The sequence below is a fragment of the Aspergillus ruber genome, assembly GCF_000600275.1.
Source record: "Aspergillus ruber CBS 135680 unplaced genomic scaffold scaffold00025, whole genome shotgun sequence".
NCBI classification, from domain to species: domain Eukaryota; kingdom Fungi; phylum Ascomycota; class Eurotiomycetes; order Eurotiales; family Aspergillaceae; genus Aspergillus; species Aspergillus ruber.
Window position 1 is genome coordinate 313,538 of NW_024467321.1, and position 22,792 is coordinate 336,329.

The 22,792-nt window shown below is 48.5% G+C and overlaps 9 protein-coding genes across 9 annotated transcripts; 5 read left to right on the forward strand and 4 right to left on the reverse strand.

The window, feature by feature from the left end:
* Window positions 1–3,072: 3,072 nt before the first annotated feature.
* Window positions 3,073–4,962, forward strand: EURHEDRAFT_415144 (class I SAM-dependent methyltransferase). The gene has a single exon (XM_040782608.1). The coding sequence runs from the start codon at window positions 3,377–3,379 to the stop codon at window positions 4,592–4,594; it is 1,218 nt and encodes a 405-aa protein (XP_040636459.1). The 5' UTR covers window positions 3,073–3,376; the 3' UTR covers window positions 4,595–4,962.
* EURHEDRAFT_415145 (electron transfer flavoprotein regulatory factor 1) lies at window positions 4,664–5,650 on the reverse strand. The gene is made up of 4 exons (XM_040782609.1): window positions 5,330–5,650; window positions 5,117–5,260; window positions 5,040–5,052; window positions 4,664–4,865 (listed from the first exon to the last, which is right to left on the reverse strand). The coding sequence occupies exons 1-4, from the start codon at window positions 5,373–5,375 to the stop codon at window positions 4,814–4,816; spliced, it is 255 nt and encodes an 84-aa protein (XP_040636460.1). The 5' UTR covers window positions 5,376–5,650; the 3' UTR covers window positions 4,664–4,813.
* A 170-nt stretch (window positions 5,651–5,820) lies between these two features.
* Window positions 5,821–6,956, forward strand: EURHEDRAFT_461887 (thioesterase family protein; the record flags this gene model as incomplete). The annotated part of the gene is made up of 4 exons (XM_040784758.1): window positions 5,821–6,177; window positions 6,233–6,263; window positions 6,374–6,543; window positions 6,603–6,956. The coding sequence occupies 4 exons, from the start codon at window positions 5,821–5,823 to the stop codon at window positions 6,954–6,956; spliced, it is 912 nt and encodes a 303-aa protein (XP_040636461.1).
* Window positions 6,957–10,271: 3,315 nt separating this feature from the next.
* Window positions 10,272–13,412, forward strand: EURHEDRAFT_461855 (putative ubiquitination network signaling protein; the record flags this gene model as incomplete). The annotated part of the gene is made up of 2 exons (XM_040784754.1): window positions 10,272–12,048; window positions 12,115–13,412. The coding sequence occupies 2 exons, from the start codon at window positions 10,272–10,274 to the stop codon at window positions 13,410–13,412; spliced, it is 3,075 nt and encodes a 1,024-aa protein (XP_040636462.1).
* A 534-nt stretch (window positions 13,413–13,946) lies between these two features.
* EURHEDRAFT_388526 (flavin reductase family protein) lies at window positions 13,947–15,179 on the reverse strand. The gene is made up of 2 exons (XM_040779748.1): window positions 14,919–15,179; window positions 13,947–14,862 (listed from the first exon to the last, which is right to left on the reverse strand). Exons 1-2 carry the CDS (start codon window positions 14,980–14,982, stop codon window positions 14,117–14,119), a joined length of 810 nt encoding a protein of 269 aa, XP_040636463.1. The 5' UTR covers window positions 14,983–15,179; the 3' UTR covers window positions 13,947–14,116.
* Window positions 15,180–15,258: 79 nt separating this feature from the next.
* On the forward strand, window positions 15,259–16,368 carry EURHEDRAFT_415150 (mitochondrial 54S ribosomal protein bL31m). The gene has a single exon (XM_040782610.1). It carries the CDS (start codon window positions 15,351–15,353, stop codon window positions 15,912–15,914), a length of 564 nt encoding a protein of 187 aa, XP_040636464.1. The 5' UTR covers window positions 15,259–15,350; the 3' UTR covers window positions 15,915–16,368.
* On the reverse strand, window positions 16,290–18,333 carry EURHEDRAFT_379906 (sorting nexin 1; the record flags this gene model as incomplete). Its single annotated transcript, XM_040779222.1, has 6 exons — window positions 16,290–16,436; window positions 16,499–17,101; window positions 17,160–17,540; window positions 17,610–18,082; window positions 18,180–18,239; window positions 18,300–18,333. The coding sequence occupies 6 exons, from the start codon at window positions 18,331–18,333 to the stop codon at window positions 16,290–16,292; spliced, it is 1,698 nt and encodes a 565-aa protein (XP_040636465.1).
* Window positions 18,334–18,545: 212 nt separating this feature from the next.
* On the reverse strand, window positions 18,546–20,075 carry mde1 (methylthioribulose 1-phosphate dehydratase MDE1). The gene is made up of 3 exons (XM_040785847.1): window positions 19,603–20,075; window positions 19,046–19,521; window positions 18,546–18,986 (listed from the first exon to the last, which is right to left on the reverse strand). The coding sequence occupies exons 1-3, from the start codon at window positions 19,732–19,734 to the stop codon at window positions 18,866–18,868; spliced, it is 729 nt and encodes a 242-aa protein (XP_040636466.1). The 5' UTR covers window positions 19,735–20,075; the 3' UTR covers window positions 18,546–18,865.
* A 108-nt stretch (window positions 20,076–20,183) lies between these two features.
* clxA (calnexin) lies at window positions 20,184–22,762 on the forward strand. Its single transcript, XM_040782611.1, has 5 exons — window positions 20,184–20,531; window positions 20,626–20,908; window positions 20,977–21,107; window positions 21,177–21,830; window positions 21,892–22,762. The coding sequence occupies exons 1-5, from the start codon at window positions 20,406–20,408 to the stop codon at window positions 22,369–22,371; spliced, it is 1,674 nt and encodes a 557-aa protein (XP_040636467.1). The 5' UTR covers window positions 20,184–20,405; the 3' UTR covers window positions 22,372–22,762.
* Window positions 22,763–22,792: the final 30 nt, after the last annotated feature.

Here is a 22,792-nt window from a genome sequence, read left to right on the forward strand (position 1 = left end):
TAACTCTTCCGGCGTGTCTTGAGGCTGCTGCGAAGTGGTTTGCATCGAAGGCGGGAGTCGTCTGATCACGTGATACAATCGCTGGGGACGTGATTCGTCCGCCCGGTCCACTGATCTTGCGAACGGCTCTGGGGAGGACGGGGTATCTCTGCTCTATATCTGACAATGAACATCCAGCTTCCCGGCCGTGGCCAGTCAAGAGAAATAACTATCATTCCTACATGGGCTCCTTAACTAACAAACAACGGACATGAAAGACCCTGAATTCCGCTAACTAGCTTGGCCCCAGATCAATATGTCAAGTCCCTTTTACATCCGGAGTATTCCAATCACTCAGGGTTCGTCCAATCCTGGGAGCGTTCATTTAGGCTTTCAAGTGCCAGCAAATTCGATAGTATGTCATTTTATTGCTTTCAGAAGTAAGGTGTCGATCGAGTTTGGAAACAGGACAAAGTGTCAACACTCATCTAAGTTCACCACCCCTCTTGGAGAAATAAGCAAGAGGACAATGCGCTGTCAACTGCGACCCACAAACCATTCAAGTATATGACAGTATCTTATTGGTTTCGGTGTAGCGGAAACAAATAGCGATCTCTCAAAATATCCAGCGAGATCAAGCTTAGGAACGATATACAACCATGACCGGGTTCTTGCATACAGAAAAAGGAATTATACAACAGATCTTACTTTATACGGAATGTCGAGGAGCGCTTGTACTATACCTACCCCTGGTAGGCTGAGGCGTGGCGCATTTGCACCGCCATAATAATGTAAAATGAGCCAGTTTTGGCCAGTGTGCTACTCCAGAAAGGCCTATTAGGTGGTGTTTGACAACTTGCAGGTATGTTGTCTTGCTTTGGGGAATCACTAGCAACATTCACTGAACAGACGAGTAGAATCCCTCCCGCTGCTGATTCCGCTCCGCTGATACCAGCGGATCGAATTCCCATTGGCCAAGCACACCTGTAACCCTCCTTTCATCCCCAGTTGGACCTTGGCTGCAAGGAAGAATGGGGTTGGGCAGTTAGATTACCGCTGAATATAACCTAGAAAAAAGCCATCTTGGCCTTGGTTGTTACCTGATGTTTGAAACTGGCCAGCTGTTCGTGTTCGTGGTTCATTTCGACAAACCCAGCGGAATCCCTTGTTGAAGGCAGTGGTTGCCATGGGGAGCATAAGGACTGTATTTTTTATATGTTGCATACCCAGAGTATTAGGAGCGGTGGCTCAACCATCCAAATCTATTACTGAACACTCTTAGTTATAGGTATTCGAGACCAAACATGCGACATCAATGAGACTATTTCAACGAATGATTTGGGTGAGGTCACTGCCATCATGAGGGATCAAAGAGAATAATGGTTTATATTTCCTTGGACCCAGCTTAATCGGAGGATCTTTTCATAAACAGAGCCGATGGGAAAGTCATACCTAGCGTCAATTATCAAAGAGACCAACTATTTCAGATATAAAAATTATTGAACTACAATGTATCCAACCGTGATCCTGAGAATTCAAATGAAACCAAAGTAGCGATGCTTCATCACCAAGCGCTAGCTGATCTATCTACGCGATTCATTTCGCTTCTTCAATTCAACATGTCTTCCTCGGAGAACAAAGGTACAATTGCATGCATACTCGTCTAGAAAGTACATAATAGTACTACAGAGCAGCAATACTCAGTACATCTAGGAACATACGCTACTAACAATAAACTAATACTAACTGGGTATAGTCTTTGGACCACTATCTCCAATTCAAAAGTCACGCATATGTCAATATTACTCCGTATTACAACTTATCACACCCCTCTTTTTGTCTCTACTGATGATGGATAAACAGAGTTGTTTTCATTTTGAATTCTATAAATTTCTTGAAGAGACGTACTTGTGGTGTATGCGATACTCAGATTACAGAGGTGGTTCCATGCTATGTGCGAGTACGAATGGTATTACACAGGGCTCCATTTTCCGGAGATGGTCCAAGGAGACCCGTCAATAGTTTGTCTGGTCTTTGCACGGAGCCACCTTCCGGCTTCCGACACTTCGGATGCGCCTTTTCCTTTTCTTCTTTATTTTTATTTTTCTTCTTTGACAGCCAACGGCGTCTTGGTCTTGGTCTGTGATCCTGTACCAGTATGGAGTACTACTTTGTGCAGGGTAGTACTCCATACTATAGCGTACCATGAATAGAAAGCCGGTATCCAAGGAACTCGAGATATAAACCAAAAAGAAATAAAATAAAATAAAAATAAACTCCTTGACATCATGGCACTCGATATGTTTACCGAAAACGGGCACATCTTCGAAAAGGGCTGATGGAGAGTGTTTGACCTATGAATGACAATCATCAACAATTGGTAATCAAGCATTGGACCGAGTCATGGTCGAATCTTGAACCCGGTGTGTTGGGCAGAATCTACTCGCACTGGGCAGGCAAAAAGAAACACTGGGTTCAATTGTCGGCTTGTGCTGGGATCTCGAGTAATACTCCGTAGAAAGAAAAAAAAAAAAAAATTAAAAAGGCGAAAAATTGAGGACGTTTGTAACTCCGTATGTTCCGATATCTTCTCTGCAACTGGGTCCAAAAGTCTGAGTATGAACAGCCGCTTTGATTTGACGGTGGTGGATAATACACGGGAAAGCCGTTCGCTTAGTTCGGATCCAGCTGAGAGTTTGATCCGGTTAGCCCTGTTTCTGATAAATAAATTTTGCGAGCTCAATCTGGGATTATCTTCAGGGTCAGTGGACTACTGTGATGCTCAGGGATGGATGATACATTGACTTACAGCCAGACAGTCGTCACAAACATTATTGAGGTTACAGTATACGAGTTTGACACTTTGGTAACTCAAAACCGATCCAGTGGCCTGTCAGAGAATGTGAATCATGGTCCCTTCTTCATTGAAGGATCATCCACTGTACTTATACTTTTGATTTCTGGATTTCTGGAATGTGTCTAGAGTACTCACAATGCTCCATCCGTAAAGGGGGAATGTGGAACTGGCCGCCATGTCCACCACCATGAATTGATACCTTTTTTTTGCCCCCCTCTTTCTTCCCTACTCTTTCTCGTACTCCATTTTCCACGGTTCAATTATATCAATAATAATAATAATAACAATAACAATAACAATACCGAGTTATTCTTCTCTTTTTAATTCTTTGCAATTCCTTTCTCTTTCTTTCTTTCTCCCTCTTGTCCAGTGTCACCTATACATACGCGCCTACCTACCCAATCAATTATCTCGACTGTCCAAAAATTTTTTTTTCGCAATTGGTGTATCGCTTGAGAATGCACTTGGCCAGTGATTTAATTCGACTCGATTGACGAGACACACGAAGCAGAGAAGGAAAGAAACCCATGAAAGAAAAAGATGGATATCATGATATCCTCGAGCACAACAATTCCCACTCCCGCCGCGATGACAGCCGCCGCCTCTGGTTCCGATCTGAATTCGACCCTCAGTTCCACCGGCCCCGGCTGGGCAGGGACGTCAACCTCCTCCCTCTCCTCCCTACAGAATGACTACAGCACTTACCCTCTAATACACCATGGCGACCGAACCTATCTCAGAGACCCCGAAAACCTCTACCCATTACCATGCGACCTGCCCGAAATCCATCGCCAATCCCTGCGCACCCTTATGCTCATTCGCGTCTTTGGCGGCCCTTTCTGCACTCCGTCGCTTGCTGAGAATCCCCCGAAACGAGTATTGGAATTGGCATGCGGCTCGGGTCTTTGGTCGAGTCTCTGCCACGATTACTTCGCTCGTCGTGGGAATCCCAACGTCTCCTTTACCGGTCTTGACATCGTCTCCATCGCCCCCGATCTGCGGAAAAAAGGTGTGAATTGGCAGTTTAAACGACATGATTTACGTAAACCGCGCCTACCGTTTCCCGATGACTACTTTGACTTCGTTTTCATTAAAGATGCAGGGATGTGTCCGTCAAGTCCAGCACAACAGGCATCGGGCTTGAGTGAGCCATTGCGTGTTCTCAAGTCGGGAGGTGTTTTAGAAATATGGGACTCCGATTGGGTTTTCCGATCATTGATCCCGAACCCTGCCCCTGCTCGCAAATTAGCATCGAGGGAACAAGAAACAGCCGATGCCACTGCGACGTACACATTTTCATCCGCAACTCCGTTCACAAGAGCACAAAACAAATACCTGCAGGACTACAACTCTTGGCTCGAGGCGGCATTTGATCGTCGCAAACTTTCCGCGATGCCATGCGCAACAATCGGTCTATCTTTCAATGCTGAAGTTGACGATCTAGAAAATGTGGATAGCCGTCGCATTGCGATCCCACTAGGGGAATTGCGGTGGGAACGAGAAGGACAAGGTAGAGATTCTATCGGCCGTACTCGGAGACCCTTAAACACAGATCAGTTCTCAATACGACGCACGGCTCTTCTCACGGTCATCCAGATGATCGAAGGCATGGAGCCTATGCTCATGGAGGCCAGTGGAAAGAGCCGAGATGAATGGGACAGATGGTGGACTGCAATGACCGCGGATCTGTTCCAGAAAGATGGCCTCACCAGCGGGGAATGTCTGGAAGTGAGTGCCTGGTGGGGTCGAAAGAAATAAATAAAAAAGCCATATTACCAAAATTTTGGTAGACACAGGCGCAAAAAGGGAAAAAAAAGTGATTGGTGTTCTGGTGGTCGGAAAAGTCGTGGCCATTTGCTCACATCATATTGGTGATACCCCGAGTCTACGTTTCTTCTTTTGGTTTTTATGTACGGAGTATATGTCCTGAATATTTCATTTTGGAAACTTAATACCAGCCCGGCGGGATTATGGGCTTTAATTGTTTTCATAGCGCTGTTTCATTGCGCGATACCGTCTCAGGTAATATCTGGCGACATGTCAGTATCAGCTTTTGTTTCGAGAGTGTTGCATGATGTTATGATAGACGATAAGGATAGCGAATGGATATGTTAATCAGCTCCACAAGTGGTATTGTTTTTTCTGAAGGCGTGATGGACGTGAAATAACCGTGATTGGCAAAGAGCATAGGAATTGGTCTTACAATGCCTCGATTTCTAAATGGCGATTGGTCGCATTAGTAAAGGGTACCCTTAGCAAGACCAATACCAAACAGCGCACCTTTCTTGACAAATTCCGCCCTCGCAATGCCCTTCTTAATCTGCTCCTCATCGTTCAAGTGCGCCTGACTCGAGAACGCTTTATGCAGTCGATTTCTGAAATAATCGTACCCGAGGGGATACGCCCGGCCAAGGTTGAGGAGCTCTGTATTAGCGTGCGCTGTCAACACCTAGACTGTAGAGCAATAGAGTCTCTTGGAAGAAACATTTTTACCTTTGTAGATATTGATTACCTCCCGGCGCAATGCTGGGTTTGTCATGGTGTATCCATTAAGCGGACACTAAGTCCTGGCTAGATTTTCTGGGTTGTTGTTTCGAAGAAAGATTGAAGAGAGATGCGTGTTCTGTAGTGAGCTCTGTAAATTGAGAGAAGTTGGGTTACCTTCCTCAGCTTCGAGATATCGGCGGTGACGTCGCCGCGGATAAACTACGGATAGAACAGAACTTGTAAACAGTCGGTTCTGCAATGCAATCAATCAGTTTAACCGGCAATCTATCCATGGCTCCGTCTTCCTGATATGGTCTTATAACAAATCCGATCCAGCTTGATCAAATTATCTAACTACGTGCTCAAAGTATGCGGAGCGGAGAGCGGGGTTAACCGAAATCCCGGGCTCGGAGGTTCAATAGTGAACAGCGACATCCAATTCCTACCAACTAAATACAACATCTCACAGATTTGATAGCACCAGAATGAGAATACTAATGAGACAGGCTCCACGGCAGCAGGCTCTCGCAGCTTCCACTATAATCAAGCCTTCAATTGCCGCCGGACGGTTCTTCTCAATCTCACCAGCTCATGCGGAGACGAAGTCGACATCAACATCGACGCCTACACCCACGAAACCTCACATGATTGACCCGAAATGGCTTACCCTGACAAAGCGGAGGATCGGAAGGTGTATGATGTTTGGACTGAAGCCGCCGCAGATTCAGGAAGCGGGTGATGTCTTACAGCAGATCGCGAGGGATTGGAGGGAGTTGGTTTCGGGCAGTGAGGGTTTTTTGACGAATGAAACTGTTAGAGGGTTATTCCAGCATAATGTGGCATGGGGAGAGATGGTATGATGACAGCCTCTGTAATTATTGCACGAATGGTGAGGTGGTTTACTGATAGCTATATTGTGCATTGGCATTAGGATACTATGGTAAGTCTACGATGATGTCCCTTGATTTGATTTAATGGCTGACTTGTCTGGAAAGGGTATGTATTGCCCTAGGAAACTTTGTTATATTCACGGCACCTGACTTGAACCAGGACATGTCAACAACGTGATGTACGTCAGATACGCCGAGACAGCGAGAGTGAATTTTATGCGCAACTTCGCAACTCACATGGATCCGGCGAATAAAAAGGCATGGATGAATCTCGTTGGTTCGACCGGGATTGGTCTCATCCTTCGGAGCATCAAGATTGATTACAAATTCGTGCGTCCACACGCCATCCTTCTTGATTGAGTGATTCCCAGTTCGTTGACGCCATCTAGCCCATGAAATATCCCGATAAGATCAGCGTTTATCACAAACTAGTACAGGACCCATCTTCTCAGGCTGAAAAGTCGGCCTTTGAGCTTCAAGTTGTCATTCTTTCCGAGGCACATCAACGACCGGCCGCACGCTGTCACGAGGATATTGTCACGTATAACTATCGAGAGGCAAAGAAGACACCCATGCCTCGTTTCATGATGGAACAGTTCCAGAGGGCATGGGCGTTGCAAGAAGAAGCAAAGAAGACCTGGCAGCAGAGAATTCTGGAGATTGAGGGCCGAGTACGGACCCTTGAGACTGACAGTTGGGATCGTGAAGATGCTGTCGAGGACACGGGATCTACGAAGAAGTAGATTGGAGAAGGGGCATTGCGACATTTGGAACACTGATACGTGCCCTGCATATGTATCTGCATGCCTCCTGCCTACTGCGTAATGTATAGTGCATACTTGTACAGCGAACCACTAGGTAGATACAATTCATTAAGTATTATAATTCGCTAACGGCCATGGGCTCTTACCATTTTCGAAGCTCTGAGCCACAATGTGCTGTCCTATCTCGAACGTGTCGCGACCAGTTTTGAAGCGCCTGGAGATATGGTATTGGATTGATTTGAAGCGCCGAGAACTTGTTTTATGCCGGGTCCTGGCCAATGCTAATCTGCAGTACACAACCAAAAGAATATCAATAATATAGCGTAACGTAACTCACTAGCGAGCGGCCACCTGGAGTATTGCATACAAAATGGCACTTTTTTAAGACCTCAATATCTCAGCAATAACACATTGGTAGGACCTGAAATCTGGAATATCATTTTCTTTCGACGTACACAAGCAGAGGTTAACCCCATAATTTCATAACATATTCGGTTCTTTTCAATACATAGAAACAGCATTAAATACAGCTGTGTTGGGAATAACACTGTATTTCAGATGACAAAAGAATTCTAGATGTTCTAGACAAAACAAGGGGGCTTCTACAATGCATCAATATTAAATGTTATGACCTTTAACAGAACACTTATAACTTTATTTGTGATTTTGAGGTCCTGAGAAGTGCCATTTTGTATATAATACTCCGGGTGGCCGCTGGCTTGTAGTGGCCGCTCGCTAGTGGGTTACATTACCGGCCATCAAGGCCATCACTGATGGATGCCTTAGTCCCGCGTTGTATTGTATATTATATCGTGTATCGTATAATGTATCATAAACGGCTTCGGGTGGAAACAAGGCAGTGGCTGGACACTTCCCGGCTCCGATAAGTGGATGGTGCAGTTGCTCCAGCGGGCTCCATCCGAGTTTTGCAGAATTTTCCTAAATTCGAGTCCAGATCTGTCAGGAATTCTTTTTCCAGTGGGGTATGCAGATTCTGGTTGGCTTGGGAGACCCCCCTCTCTCCCCCCCCCCCCCAAAAAAAAAGAAAAAAAGACAGTTGAAACTGATGAAAATCCATGTGATTTTCAAATGCTTCTAATATTTATCATGTTTTTCGATAGAAGCGCTTCCAATAGTATTTCGCAGTGTACACTAGCCGCAGCTGCATAACACACCATCAAACCAATAACTTGGGTCTATATTCCTTTTCCAGCTATGGAGCACCGAACCGCGGAACCCGAAAATCTCAGAATATCCTTCATACAAAGAAAGAAGCTCGAGGACGGAGATCATACCTTACCGGGGATCTTGAGATCAATTAGAATTTGTCCGACCAGAATCCAACCTCGGCCGTGGGTCGAGTCGATTACTGAGAGAAGTGGTGATGCAAGTTGATGTATTACTATTATCTTGTTTTCTAACCATTGAATATTTGAGGCAGACTTCATTTTCTATACTTAAGAGAATCTATATCTAACTGTCATGTGATAACCATGAGGTAAGGCAGAATCACCTGACAACAAGCCTTATGGCGGGGCACGTGCATCGCCGAACTAATTTAGGCGCGATTCCCTTTTTGGGACCCTAGACGGTAGATCCTTGTTACAGGGTCCACGCGAGTTAGCGTCGAGAATTAACAACTGCACGCGATTCCTATTCTTTGCTGCTCAATAAGAATAGTCAATTCGTGCTGAGTGTTGCATACTCTGTATACTCGAGTACCAATACTCAACCCCTGTGAGGATCTTGACCGTTGATCAAAAGCAATGCGGTGGGGATGTTACCGATCTAGAATACCACGTTCTGGTATTGTACAGTACGGATTGGTACCATGCATTAATCATGAAAGTTGTATTATTGTGTCTGCAGCAGCATCTTCTAGGGTCTTGGATGATTGCACACTGTATGTATCAACTGCAGGTTTAGGTATATTACAGGTAGTCTCACTGTACCTGTTTGTGACTTTTCGGAAACATACATGGGACTATAAACTGCAAAGAGCCATTTACATTTGCCGTTGATATCATGACTATAATTGAAGATGGACTGAGCATGGCAATGGCGTTCCGTACCATCAATGAGGCTTTCTGATATTTGCCACAGTACTCCGTGGTAACTTTTCGTCTCATCTTATATTGGCACCATCGATTCTATAACTGCTTCTATGCGTTTACCCTTCATAGAGAAGATACATAGTAAACTACCGGCTCCCCTACATGATGCCTATACTATTGCCAGGATTACTTATCGCACAACGTTGACCCCGCAACAGACGAGGGAAGATCATCAGATCATCCGGCTTAGCGGCGCTTCAGTTGGACTCGGAGCCTGCCAAAACGCAGACCGGCCCTGTGCTAGGGTTGCTAAAGCGCGAAAGTGTGCCAACAATTGAAAAAATGTTTGTTTCGAACGGTGTTGTTGGCCTATCAGGGAACAATAGCAGTCGCAGGTCATATATGTAGCCAAAAGTGACAGTCCCCTTTTGCCTTTTGCCCCTCAAGATCATCATTCTGTTACCGGGGCAAATGCGAGCAATCCGGCGGTCAAAATGAGGGGGACTCACTGTAGACCAGAACGATTCGATACAATAGCAGCGTGAACAAGGAGCGAGGCTTTGCTCACCTCACGGCTTCGTTTCAAGACGGGCTGTGAATTTTGACAGCGACTGTGGCTGAGTGACTGCAGTGAGCTTTTGATACCTGCGATCTGTCCTTATACTCCATTCTCTGAGCTTTGTACAGAGGTTTTGAACACAGACAAATTAGTACTCATCCAGTAGCATGTATCATACCGTACTGTACTGACTGTTACAGGCAAGTTCATGCCTGAGGCACAAAGAACCGATCGACAGCCGCAACAATTCCCGCCTTTCTGCTGCTAAACTATCCCAATCCATTTTTTCCCTTCCCTTTCCTTAACTTCACTTCTTCTCTTTCCTCCCCGCCACGCTCTCTTCCTCCCTCTCTTTCCCCTCCCCCCATTCTTCTCTCTATATTTCCATTCTTCCTCGATATTCTATCATCATCACTTGGTCAACCAGTTCTCTCCTTTTCTTTCCGTTCTTTTTCTTCTTTTTCTCGTCTTTTTTAAGCAATTCTGTCGTTCCCTTTCCGCCGCACATTTTCCCCGTTCCCTTCCTTTTCCGCTACTCATAACATCCGCCAACTACCACCACCCATTCCTTCAACAAACTCCCCCTTGTCGTCGGTTTCGTCCCCTTTTCAACGCCCGGTTCTGGTCCTTGGCTGCTATCTGCCAAGCTGACTCGGACTTGGGTGTTTGGTTCCCTCGTCCATGCCACGTTCATCAGCCGCGGCTAGGAAGAGTCAAAGCAGTCGGCATGAGAATGGTTCCGTTGGTTCCGGTAAGAAAGTGACCAAGCAAAAATCGAATGGACATTTGAATGGACACGCCAACGGTGGCGCTGGTGGTTTTGTCTCGAGCTCGAGCTCCTCTCAAGTCGATCTGTCCTCGTCTCGCTCTTCCAGTGATCCCGCCATCACTCCCACGGTAGCAGCGGCAGCCAAATTGAACGGAACGGCAGATCCTTCGTCCTCGCCTTCCAAGTCCGACAGCAATGTGCGCGGGGTTCTGAATGGGTATACCAAGGGCAACGCAGACATGTCGAATGGTGCCGTTCCGCCGAACAGTGGACTCACCAGTCCGGCCTCGCGTCGCACTGAACAGGCGCCCACGACTACCACTGCCATGGGTCCTAAAAGATCGGGTTCGAATGCCTCTATCAATCCGTTACAATTGGCTTCGTCCATTCTCAAGTCATGCCCGATGTATGACACCATTGCCATCCTAATTTTCCTCCTCCAGTTGCCGCCGATTGTCCTGACCTTGGTTCAATTCTTATTTGCGTCTTTGACCTTTATGCCTCCGAGCGGTGCGTCAGCCGGTTCCTTTACGTCAAATTTCGACATCTTCCAAGGTCCGGCTGGTACACCGTCGTTGGCGACAATGCTCGCAGCGGACGGGTTCTCGCTACTCGTTTGGGGCCTTTTCATGTGGACTTGGGCGCAGAATTTTGCACTAGATTTAGCGCATGTGCAGGTGGCCATCACGCTGGGCGGTGGAGGGTCGGGGAAAAGCGAAGGGGTTAGTTGGGTATGTGTTGGTATAGTACTCGCCTTGCATCTGCTTCGCAGTAAAGGTATACAGGATTTTGTTATGGGTTATCTCCTCTCCGCAAAAATGGTCTCTCCGGACATGTTATCTCAGTATTCCCATTTCCTACCCACAGAGTTTCGACATACCGAAACTCAGGGTTCTCCGAGTTGGATACGCAGTTTACTGGCAGTACATATTTTGGCCCAAGCAGGCACGGCCATGTTAAGGCGGTCGATGGCCCAAAATCGTTCGCCCACTCCCCCGCGCCTTGGAAAGCGCGGCGACACCGAGGCTTCCGCGGGCTCTTCGCAAACGCAGGCGGATTCGGCTTTCGAGTCGGGCGCCAGCCTTTCCTCGATACTGGGTACTGATGGCCAAATAGCGCCGTCGCCCTCAGCCCTCAAGGACGGCCGGGATCGACTTGTTTCGGCGAAGAAACGGAGGAGACAAGCAAACCAGGTTCGGAGTCGTCAACCATTTTGGGCGGCACTTGCAAGCACAAAGGTCACTGTGATGAGAGAGTACGAGCATTCTAGAGCGATGTCAAAAACTACCAGAGGTTCTATGATGACAGAGGAGGATCTGCAAGGCGTTTCGTTGGATGATGGGCTTATTTGGATAACGGATGTGGACGGTTCCTCGATCAGATACGCCGCGGGTGATTTTGCCTCGGCGGATGATTTTGCTGTTTCGGGCGCTGCCTGTGAAGCCGGGCACCTGGGAAACGACGAAATGGAACCGTTTTACGTATGTGTCAATGGTGCACTGTGGGCCACTGCCACTGTCTACAAAGTCGAGGATATTTCTAATGGTTCGAATGCGGTTCATTGGCGTGGCGAGATCTCAGGTCTTGCTCCTAACTGTGCTTACACTTGTTCTTTCGTACGCAGCGATACCGATGAAGAGATTTGCGTCATGAGTGTCAAGACTCCTGCCGCCAATGACGCAGAACAAGGTAAGACTCACTTTTCCTTATGCCTCTTCTTGTGATTCTAATCCATTGTCTTGATTTTCTTTTCAGTATCTTCAGTTCCCACGCCACCGCAACCGTCTTATCGACCGTCGTCACCGACAACCACCCTCAAAAACTCCATTGTCAACGCGGAAGCAAAACTCAATGAGAAGCGCGCTCGGCAGAAGAAGACTAGGGCCGACCATACACGTGTCTTGAACAAGATTAAGAGAGACATGGAAAGTTTGGGCAATCGCCTAAGCAGTGGGACGGATGAAAACAAACAGAAACAACGCTCTCTCCAGTTGGAACGCACTATTCGCCAGACGGAGGAAGCAACGACCACGCTGGAGGCCCAGCTGAGTACAAAAACACAGATCCCCGAGGAGGAGTTGCAGGAATGGTCGACCCAGAAAGCCGACTATGAGCGTGAACGGGACCAGCTTGCCAATGCTAAAGATGAAATTGCTGCTACCCGTACTGCCATTGCCCGCGAAGTGTCATCTTTGGAATCTGATTTGAACTCGACGATTCAACGGCGCGAACGTCTTCAAAGTCGTCGTGCCAGAGTCAACGAACAGCATGAGCGAATTGTCTCTGCTAATGCCCAGGGTCTCAATGAACGTGAGCGTCGAGCGGCTGAACAATTTGCCAGGGAGCAAGATCAGGCTAAGCTGGAGGCGAATTACAATGATCAATTTGCCACTATTGGCCAGTCCGTTCAAGATTACCACGTTCGCACGAATCAACTCCTGCAGCAAGCTGCCGCAATCGAGCAAGCTATACAACAGCAGCAGCTCATTGACCCTGGTCAGTTAACCCCTGGAGCCCCCATTTCCGATGGCATGGCCTTGGGCCCCTTGACCAGCACTGCTTCCAACCACCGATCGCTGTTGGGTCTCAGTTTCCCCCCATTGAAATCTAGCCCGCTTCAACATTCGGCAACTCCCGCTGGTACGATCCCTTCTCACCCGACTAGTCCGGCACCACAGCCGTCGTACTTGCACCAGCACGTTCCGAGTTCCCCACTTGCCCATACCAATTCGTACTTTTCCACGGATTCTGCTTACCGGGATCGATCCTTCTCCAACCGATCGGCCAGAAGCGGACAGTTCAACAGCACTGCCGAATTTTTGGACGGCAGCCGCCTGCCGCCTCTTCAGCTCGACCTGTCCGAATTGGTTACCGACAAGCGAGGAAGCTCTGGTTCTGAGAATAACAATCCTCTGAGCTTTAACACGCGCCCGTCTCCGACTTCGTTCCAGCGGGTAGGTAGTCGAGGCAGTGGAAGTGGCAGTGGGAGTGGGAGTGGAAGCGGTAGCAGTGGCAGTGGCAGCCCGGGCTCTGCGCGCGGTCAAGGCAACTAAATCAGTTGATGGGTTCGGCATGTTGGATCAAAATGGGGTACTTTTCGTGGGACAGCGGTGTTGACGTTCCTCGTGGCATATTCGTCCCAGGTTCTCCTTTTTTTTTTCTCTGCCAATGGTGTTTCGGAAAAGTGGTATCAAATGGTGTGTGCCTGCGCTCGTGTGTATACTCCGGAGCCTTTGTGCTTGCTCGTTCCCAGCCTCTAGTACTCGGATCAGTCGTGTTCTTTCCGTTTGTTCGTTTCTCTTTGCATCGCCTGTGGACGATCTCTCTTGCGTTTTGCATGGCCTACATGTAGATCTCTTAGGGCACTTTTAGGACAAAAGGTTTTGGATCCTATCCAAGTTTCATAGGTTGTACAGCAAATCCGATATCCATGAAGGTGGAAGTTCTACTTGGAGAATTTTATCATTAGCAGCGCAGCAAAACGAAGAAATTGTTTTGTATATAATGGGGTACATAGCATGGTATTGGAGTATAGTCAAGGGTAGTACCAATTCGAGCTGAGGCTACTTAGCAAATTTCTCACATCACTTGCTATCTGTGGTGTTGGTGTTGTATGAATAGAAGGCGTAGATGGATTAAAGTTCCAGACTTGTATATACAAACGACTATTAATCTTTCTATTATACAAATGCCAGCAATGAGGTGGCCATGTCGACATCTCAGGGCACACCATTCGTTAATAAAGGGCAATCATGTGTCATCCCTTGATCTCATGACCCATCTCCCAGAACTTGGTATTAGCATACGTCAAGCACAGTTCACCAGAGTCAGTTTGACCTTTGACCTCAGCATCTAACGGACACTGCAGAATCGTATCCACAACACGACCTAAAACAATCGTGTGATCGAACACCTCTATCTGCTGCGGTAGAAGCCTACACTCAAAAACAAACGGGAAATCTACGATGCCCCGACTCTCCACCCTCCTCCGCAGCAGCGGAAGAGGCCTCTCACTCTCCTTCTCATTCCCAGTTTGCGCATGCGCAGCAAATCCAAAATCACTCTCCCCGTCCAAAATCGACAGATTATGATTTCCCATCGAGAAATCCCTTGCCAAATCCGCTGTTGGTTTTGCGGGTGCCAGTAGATGCACGAGGAACCGTCCGGAGGAGAGTAGTGCATTGAGCGTTTCGGATGGTCGTTTCACGTTGAACGAGACCACGGGCTCGGGGTGTAGGGTTACGGTGCTAAAGGAGGAGACTGTCATGCCGCGGTAGGAGTGTTCGATTTGGGTGTCTTTGTGGTTGTGGGTGTGCGGGTCTGTGGCTGTTATGATGGCGACGGGGTAGGGGACTCGGCGCATGAGCAGGCGGATTTGGTCTGGTAGGGAGGGTTTGGGAGTGTCAGCGAGGGTTCTACGCTGGCATGGTTGCACAGGTCGATTGAACCCGAGTCCGAATTGAACGGCGGGATGGCGGGGAAGGCTGGTGAGACATTGCGGCGCTGTACGTTCATCTATTAGGATCATATGAAGGAAATAGGACATGGATAGTAAATACCATTCAACTGTGCAATTGCCTGGCCCGTTAAGAGTCCCGATTGAGAGTATGCAAAGAGCTTCATACCGCCGGTGGTAGCGGAGGAGCTCGAAGAAACTCAGGAAATGGTGGGCGAGTGGATAGAATCACTGAAGAGACTGTAAAAGCCCTCCCAAGTCATCATGAGGACAAAGAAGATAATGGTAAAGAAGAGTCCGCTCAATTGACAACCATCGTCGTCGTTATAGACAATAGTAGTAGTATTTGTATGACATCTCTGAGGGAATGAAGAGGAAAAAGTCGGGATACCGCTTATATAAGCTCCGTATCTTGTCCGCGAAATTTCTCGGTCCAAGACAAAAGCAGACCACTACAACAGATTGACCACCGATACTCCGTGACTATTCCTTCATCTCACCTCACGCCACCGGAAAAGAGGAGAGAGAAGCAATAATGTCCCTCACAACCCCCCTCCGCCGCAGCGCGGTCACAACAACCACCATCCGAACACCCACCACCTTCATCTGCTCACAATGCCGCCATGCCACCCTCCTCCGGCGCCCCAAGCGGCCCTACACCTTCACTCAACTCGTCACCCTCTCCGACGGCAGCACTTACACGCAACGCACCACCTCCCCGCTCCCCGTCTACCGCTCCACCCGCGACACCCGTAACTCCTTGCTGTGGAACCCATCCAGCCATAAACTCATGAACGTCGAGGAGGACGAGGCCGGACGGCTGGCTGCGTTCCGCGCGAAGTTCGGCCGCAGCTGGGATGCTAATACGCCGACTGAGGAGGAGGTGAAGAAGAAGGAGGACGATGTGAAGGTTCATACTGAGGCGGCGGCGGCGCAAGCGGCCGGGGAGCAAACGTTGGAAAAGAATAATGAGGCTGCGGAGGTTGAGAAGGCACGGTTAATGGCGGAGCAGGCCAAGGAGGACCAGGAGGAGGAGGATAATTTGTTGGATTTGATTAGTTCGTTTGGGCAGGAGGAGGAAGCTGGGAACAAGAAATGAGTGTGAGCGTGGGGAAGTTCGGTTTACGGTTGTGAGCAATTGTACGATATTCGAGGTTGCGAACAATCGACTTTCATACCCTGATTGGTTTTATGAGGTTGGGATTTGTGGGTTTTATTGTTTAAATATTTGTTCGGCTGTCATGTACATGTATACGTTCTAACCTTGAGAAATTCAACCACATCGTTGAATTGACACAAGCGTCCATAGTCTAGACCCGAGTTCTCGATATGACCATCAAGACATTACTCAGTAGTTGAACCATCATCATCAGTTTCTAACATTGAAACACCGAGCCGTGCATGTAATTGACAATCATTCGCACGATTGAGGTATAAAACAAAGTAACGGATCTTTACATAAAACAACGCAACGCTAAGCTCCCTCGCTGGCCGTGATCGCCTCGGCACTTGCAGTCGTTTCAGCAGCAGGTTCGTTACTAGGAGCTTGTGGTGAGAAGAGAGGATTGCCTTCATCGCCCACATCCAGTTGCAGGAGGAAGGTCTCCCAGAGCTCGATTAACTAGAAAGAAGAGTCAGCTAGACCGAGCAGTCAATGTACATTCAAGTATTTGGCGGCCTTACCTCTTTTTGTGCCTCAACAGCACTTTCTAAGAACGTCTCAACACCAGACTTAAAGTCCTCTACCTTCTCCTTTTCGAATCGTTGCAGTTCGTTCCGCATCAGTTTACCCATGTCCTCGAACAGCAGTTTTGCCTGGTGCACCTTTCGTTCCGCATCGGCCACATCCGCGTTAACTTGGTTCAAACGGTCCTGCTGCGTCTTCCCTTGCCGAAGGAGCTTCTCCTGGGTATGCCTTCGCTTTGTCATTTCCGATTCGGCTGCATGCCAGCTATGATACGATTTCTGACGTTGATTAAAGGCGGTCTTGACACTTCCAATTAAGCGGATGTATTCGTCAATTGTGATACCGAGCGTAAGAACGTCCTGCATTGCCTGTCGCTCGTATAATTCCCGGATGCGCAATTGCAAGTCTGACAGCCCATCCAGAGGAGTCGAAAGCGCTGGTGACAATTCAACAGTTGCCAGGGCATGGAGCGAGGCGGAGAAATCGCCAGCTGCTTCCGCAAGGCCTTTCCGCTGCGCAACTACTGTGTCGATAGATTTCATTAACGACTTTAATTGGTTTTCTAACGCATCCAAGTAGATCTTGCGATCGTGGAACCACTGTGCATAAATTGTCAATGGAATGGAAGTTGGATTTTACGACGGAGCAGCAACTTACATCGTCATGCTCGACAAACTTGGTGCCTCCGCCAACGTTGATTCCAAATGAGCTAAACATGCCCTTGTTTTGACCAAGGTCCGGCTCTCGGTTCTCCTTGTTCTTGACATCAATGCTGAAGGTCTCGCTTTCTAGGAAGATCTTGAGGTCGCCATCGTGTTGCAGGATAGGGTGTGCAGCAATTTTGTTGAGCATGCGCTCCAGTGCAGCCCTTCTTGACTCGACAAAATTCGTGTCAAATCTACCGACAGCTTGCTTTTCCGGAGGCGGAGGCACAACGACACCGGGGTTATTATTATGTAGTGAATTGTAAAGCCACAGGAAATCGCGGTATCGACGACTAACGGCAAATTCTGGCTGCCGGTAGGCTTTGGAGGTTGTCTGTAGTAATGCCAGTGTCAGCTTTGCCGCCTTTCACAGGTCCAATTCATCCGGTTTCTTTCTTCCTACCTGGGTCCGGACTTGATACACAATGTGACTGCCTGTCAAATCTCCAACTTTATGCGGATCCCCCACCACAATTTCAAACGTTGGCTTAGCAGCCTCCTCTATGCTGACGCTGGGTTGTGATGGTCTCTTTGCCCCCTCTGCCTCAGCCGGGGGTTGCACTGGCGGAGGGTTCCTATAACCAGCACCATTCTCTTCCAGGGTCACCGAATCTACCATTCCAGCGAGACTAGATGCTTGTGACGTCGATGATGTAGGACGGGCATTGCGCGCTGCGAATTCCTTTTGAGGGGGCTCAGGTGCTTGTTCGATAGGCGAAGGTCCGCTCTCAACGGCCGTATTCCCAAGCGGACCGAGTGGATCAATTTCATCACCAACAGCTTCTAGTTTCGTCGCTTGCGCATTGATTCGTCGGTTGACTCGTGGGTTTCGTCGACCTGAGGAGCTTGAACCGGTCTGCTGGGGTTGTTCTGTGTCTGAAACAATGAGACGTCAGGTTCTGGGACAGGGTCGGACGGGAAAGATAGCCTGGAAGAAGGACACGGGAAGGTTGGGTTTGCGGGACAAACGTACTTGTTTCTTCAGTGTCAGGGTTCGAGGTGCCAATGTTTGCACTCGATTGCGAAGGGACATCTGTCATTCGTGATTGTTAGACAACGGGGAACAAACAGCGGTGCCTTCCTAACCACTTACCGCCCCACGGGGAGTCTCCAGCGTCCAAATCCATATTTTCGTAGGCTTCGAGTATGACAAATAAACAAGGCGGGGTTAGTTTAGAGTTAAGGGACAGGCACCTGCTAAGTCGAGAGGGCGCTGGTTGCTGTGGTCGAACTGTCCGGAGTAGGAGATGACGGGATCGCACGTCTGGCGTTCGGAGAAGCAACGGCCGACGGATTAGGTTTCCCCCGCCAATGTAGATTGCAGAGCACTTGATATACGATGGATGTATGTTGGAATATAAATATATAGCTTGAGAAAGTATAAATAAAAGCAATAGGATGCAATTACCATTAATCGCATAAAAATAGTTTACAGCTGACTCGGTATAACGGTACGGGAGTACCTCAATGTTGATACCGCAATAACCCTAGACCTGCTATATATGAAGTCTTCAGTTTACGAGGATCCAATAGATTCCCAGATATACAAGGTCATACTACTATATTTCATATTTTCTACATCCCTGTCCAATCATGAACTATCATATGCATCGTCATCATGTTCCTCATGGTAGGCTTGAACATAGCAAGCCCTGCCAACTAAGGGGAGTTCTTGACCCATGGAAGACCAAGCTTATGCATCTCCACTGCTAGCTGGAAAATATAATCCAAGCTTTCACATTGAGTCTTTGCTTTGGCAACGGTGTCTCCCCAGACATAGCTGAGTCACTCATTAGCATCCTGTATATTCAATCTTATAGGATAAACGGTGGCGCTCACATTCCATGTCTTCTGACCAGAACCGCGTAGGCGTCCGGGTACCGGTCCATCGCCTTCTCCAGACTTCCTGTGAGATCCTCTTCAAAAGGAGTGTTCTCAATAATCGGGATCCGGAGGGTGTCGTGGAAGCCGAGCATACCCTTACCCCGGCCGCGAGGGATTCCCTTGATCTGTTCAATGTCGCTGATTTCAAAGCAGCCATCGGGACCCTTCTCACGCTCGACCAGCAAAGTCACTAACACGGCCCACTGCGAATGGGTGTGAATGCTGCAGAGGGCGCCGCGTTCAAACGCAGAAAGGAAAAGAGGGGTACAGTCTGACGGCTTCAATGCGAGGGGCTTGCGGATGTACTTGCGCTCGGAGGGAGGGTACTTCGGAGTGGGCCATTGTAGGACGAATATATTGTGAGGTTGCATCATTTCCTTTTGAACACCGGACGGGGCGATGAAAATGTGGTCATCTTGGCGAATTGAGGTCTAGTGTAGACATTGAAGTCAGCCTTGTGTTAATCGCAACTTCTCTGTCGCAAACCAAGCAAGGCACTCAGGATTGCTTACACCACCACCAGTACCAGTCACCCAACCCCAGTTATAGAATCTGCGACAGAGATCGGGGATTTTGTTGGCTGGGTGTTCGGGGTCATCGGACTGGACCAAATGGTCGTTGTTCTCGTTCTGGATGTCGGCCATGGTGGGGGTCTCCTAGAGGAGAGGCTGGATTATAAGGCGAATGAGCTGATAAGATTAACAATTTGACCTCCTATCAATCAGAAGACACTCTAGATAGATAATATATCCAGTAAGCCAAATGTAGAAAGATGGAGTCAAGATCGACCAAGAACGACAGAAAAGCACCGGCGGGGAAACATTTTTAAACGGCGCGCGGAGATAAATGGATGATCGCGCAATCTACGGTAATACTCCGTACTATAGAGTGAAAAGAGACCAATTGCCTACAGCTTTTACAATGGAGGCTGTATATAAAGCGAGGCTTACAATTAAAACATTGAACCTCAGTGTCCACTTTTGATAATTGTACATAGGTTATAGTAAGCAACAATGAGTCCAGCCGCAGCCTTTCTTCCGATCGAACACTGAAGAATAGCGAACTAACCTGATTGGGCAACTACCGTGGAAGAGGCCACCTTTGACCTTCTGGCTTCAATCGTCGGCTTTTATATCGCGCTCTTTCTTCCACCTTCACCTCTCCTCTCTTTCCCTCCACTTCTGTGAGCTAGTTAGCTGGCAATCTATTTTTCCCTCTTATCTAGATTGTCGCCTCTTCTTTCCTCCTCTAGGAGGGCCAATTGATTCGTGACTTTTGTTTACTTTTTCTTGTAGCTACTAGCTGTCGTCCCATCATGCGTTTTAACACTGCCTTTACATCGGCGCTTGTCTCCTCGGCCTCACTCATGGGTTATGCCCATGCTGAAGAGGCCGAGAACAAGCCCGATTCGTCGTCCGTCGCCGAGAAGCCTATTTTCACGGTATGTTGGAAGCTATCTCTCATCAGTCGCTCGTTGCCGAGGCTGTCATCTATAGTACCAAATAGCACCTGCTAACTCTCTTTTGTAAATACAGCCGACAAACCTGGAAGCGCCATTCCTTGAACAATTCACTGAAGGCTGGGAGTCCAGATGGATTCCTTCCCACGCCAAAAAGGAGGATTCTAAGTCGGAGGATGACTGGGCTTATGTCGGTAACTGGGCAGTCGAAGAGCCCTCCGTTTTCAAAGGGATCGAAGGCGACAAGGGTCTCGTCGTGAAGGATCCTGCCGCTCACCACGGCATCTCTGCCAAGTTCCCCAAGAAGATTGATAACAAGGGCAAGATGTTGGTAGTTCAGTATGAGGTCAAGCCGCAGAGTAAGTCCGCTCCACGAGCGAGAACACAGAAAATGGAACGCTGAGATACTGACAAAGTCCTTCTATAGACTCCCTTGTCTGTGGTGGTGCCTACCTGAAGCTTCTCCAGGAGAATAAGAAGCTCCACGCCGAGGAGTTCTCCAACGCCTCGCCTTACGTGATCATGTTTGGTCCCGACAAGTGCGGTGCCACCAACAAGGTACGAACTGCCTGTACATTGCTAGAAAGGTCCCGACGAAAAGTGAGAGCTCGACGCTGACTTTGCTAGGTTCACTTCATTTTCCGTCATAAAAACCCCAAGACCGGCGAGTACGAGGAGAAGCACCTTAAGGCTCCCCCAGCTGCTCGCACCTCCAAGGTCACCTCCCTCTACACCTTGATCGTCCGGCCCGACCAGTCCTTCCAAATCCTCATTGACGGCGAGTCCATCAAGGAGGGCACCCTTATTGACGACTTCAACCCCCCTGTCAACCCGGCCAAAGAGATCGACGACCCTAAGGACAAGAAGCCGGCTGACTGGGTTGATGAGTCCAAGATCCCTGACCCCGAAGCCAAGAAGCCTGAGGACTGGGATGAGGAGGCGCCCTTCGAGATCGTCGATGAGGATGCCAGCATTCCCGATGACTGGTTGGAAGACGAGCCTACTAGCATCCCTGACCCCGAGGCTGAGAAGCCCGAAGACTGGGATGACGAAGAGGATGGTGACTGGATCCCTCCGACAGTCGCCAACCCCAAGTGCAACGAAGTCTCTGGATGTGGTCCCTGGTCGGCCCCTTTGAAGAAGAACCCGGCCTACAAGGGCAAGTGGAGCGCTCCTCTGATTGACAACCCGGCCTACAAGGGTCCTTGGGCCCCTCGCAAGATTGCCAATCCTTCCTACTTTGAGGACAAGACTCCCTCCAATTTTGAGCCCATGGGTGCTGTAAGTTTCCTCCCAGACTGATCTTGACATTGTTAAACATGAGACCAACTAACGCTCGCAGATCGGCTTCGAAATCTGGACCATGCAGAATGACATCCTATTCGACAACATCTACATTGGTCACTCCGCTGAGGATGCTGAGAAGCTCCGCAAGGAGACCTTTGATGTCAAGCGCCCTGTGGAGGCCGCTCAGGAGGAGGCCGCTAAGCCTAAGCCGGAGGAGAAGGGTGCCACCCCCAGCGTCAGCTTCAAGGAGGACCCCGTTGGCTACGTCCGTGAGAAGGTTGACTACTTTATTGGCTTGGCCAAGCAGGACCCCGTTCACGCTATCAAGCAAGTGCCGGAGGTGGCCGGTGGCCTGGGTGCCCTTCTTGTCACAATGATCCTCATCATCGTTGGAGCCATTGGCGCCAGCAGCCCTGCTCCTTCTGGCAGCCAGAAGGGTAAGGAAGCTGCTGGTAAGTCCAAGGAGAAGGAAGGCGAAGCCATCTCTTCTTCTGCGGACACTGGCAAGGGCGGTGCTACCAAGCGTCGATCATAGGAGATCTTAGTTCATCTTAAAGAAAAGAAAAAAAAAACGGGCCAAAACAGCCCCTGTGCAACCAGTGTTATTTGTTTTTATTGCTGTTTAATTGTTTCTGAGCCTTTTTCTATTTGATTCTTTATATCTTGACCTTTGGGGATGAAAAGGTCCAGTACTTATCGGAGAAGATGCTGTCACTTTATTATGAGATATGACATTCTAACAAGAAAGGAAGGCGATTCCGAAGGATTTGTAGGGTACTCTATATCCAGCAATTCCACTTTTTCGCTTTGAAAGAATCAGGCATGTAGTTCCGGCATATGTTAGTTGCAGCTTATCACATTCCCGATATGAAAATAAAAGTGATTGGCTGGGATCGCCGAAATAGAGCACGGAGCTTACCTAACGCTTTGGGGATCCCCAACTTTCTTCCCCAATC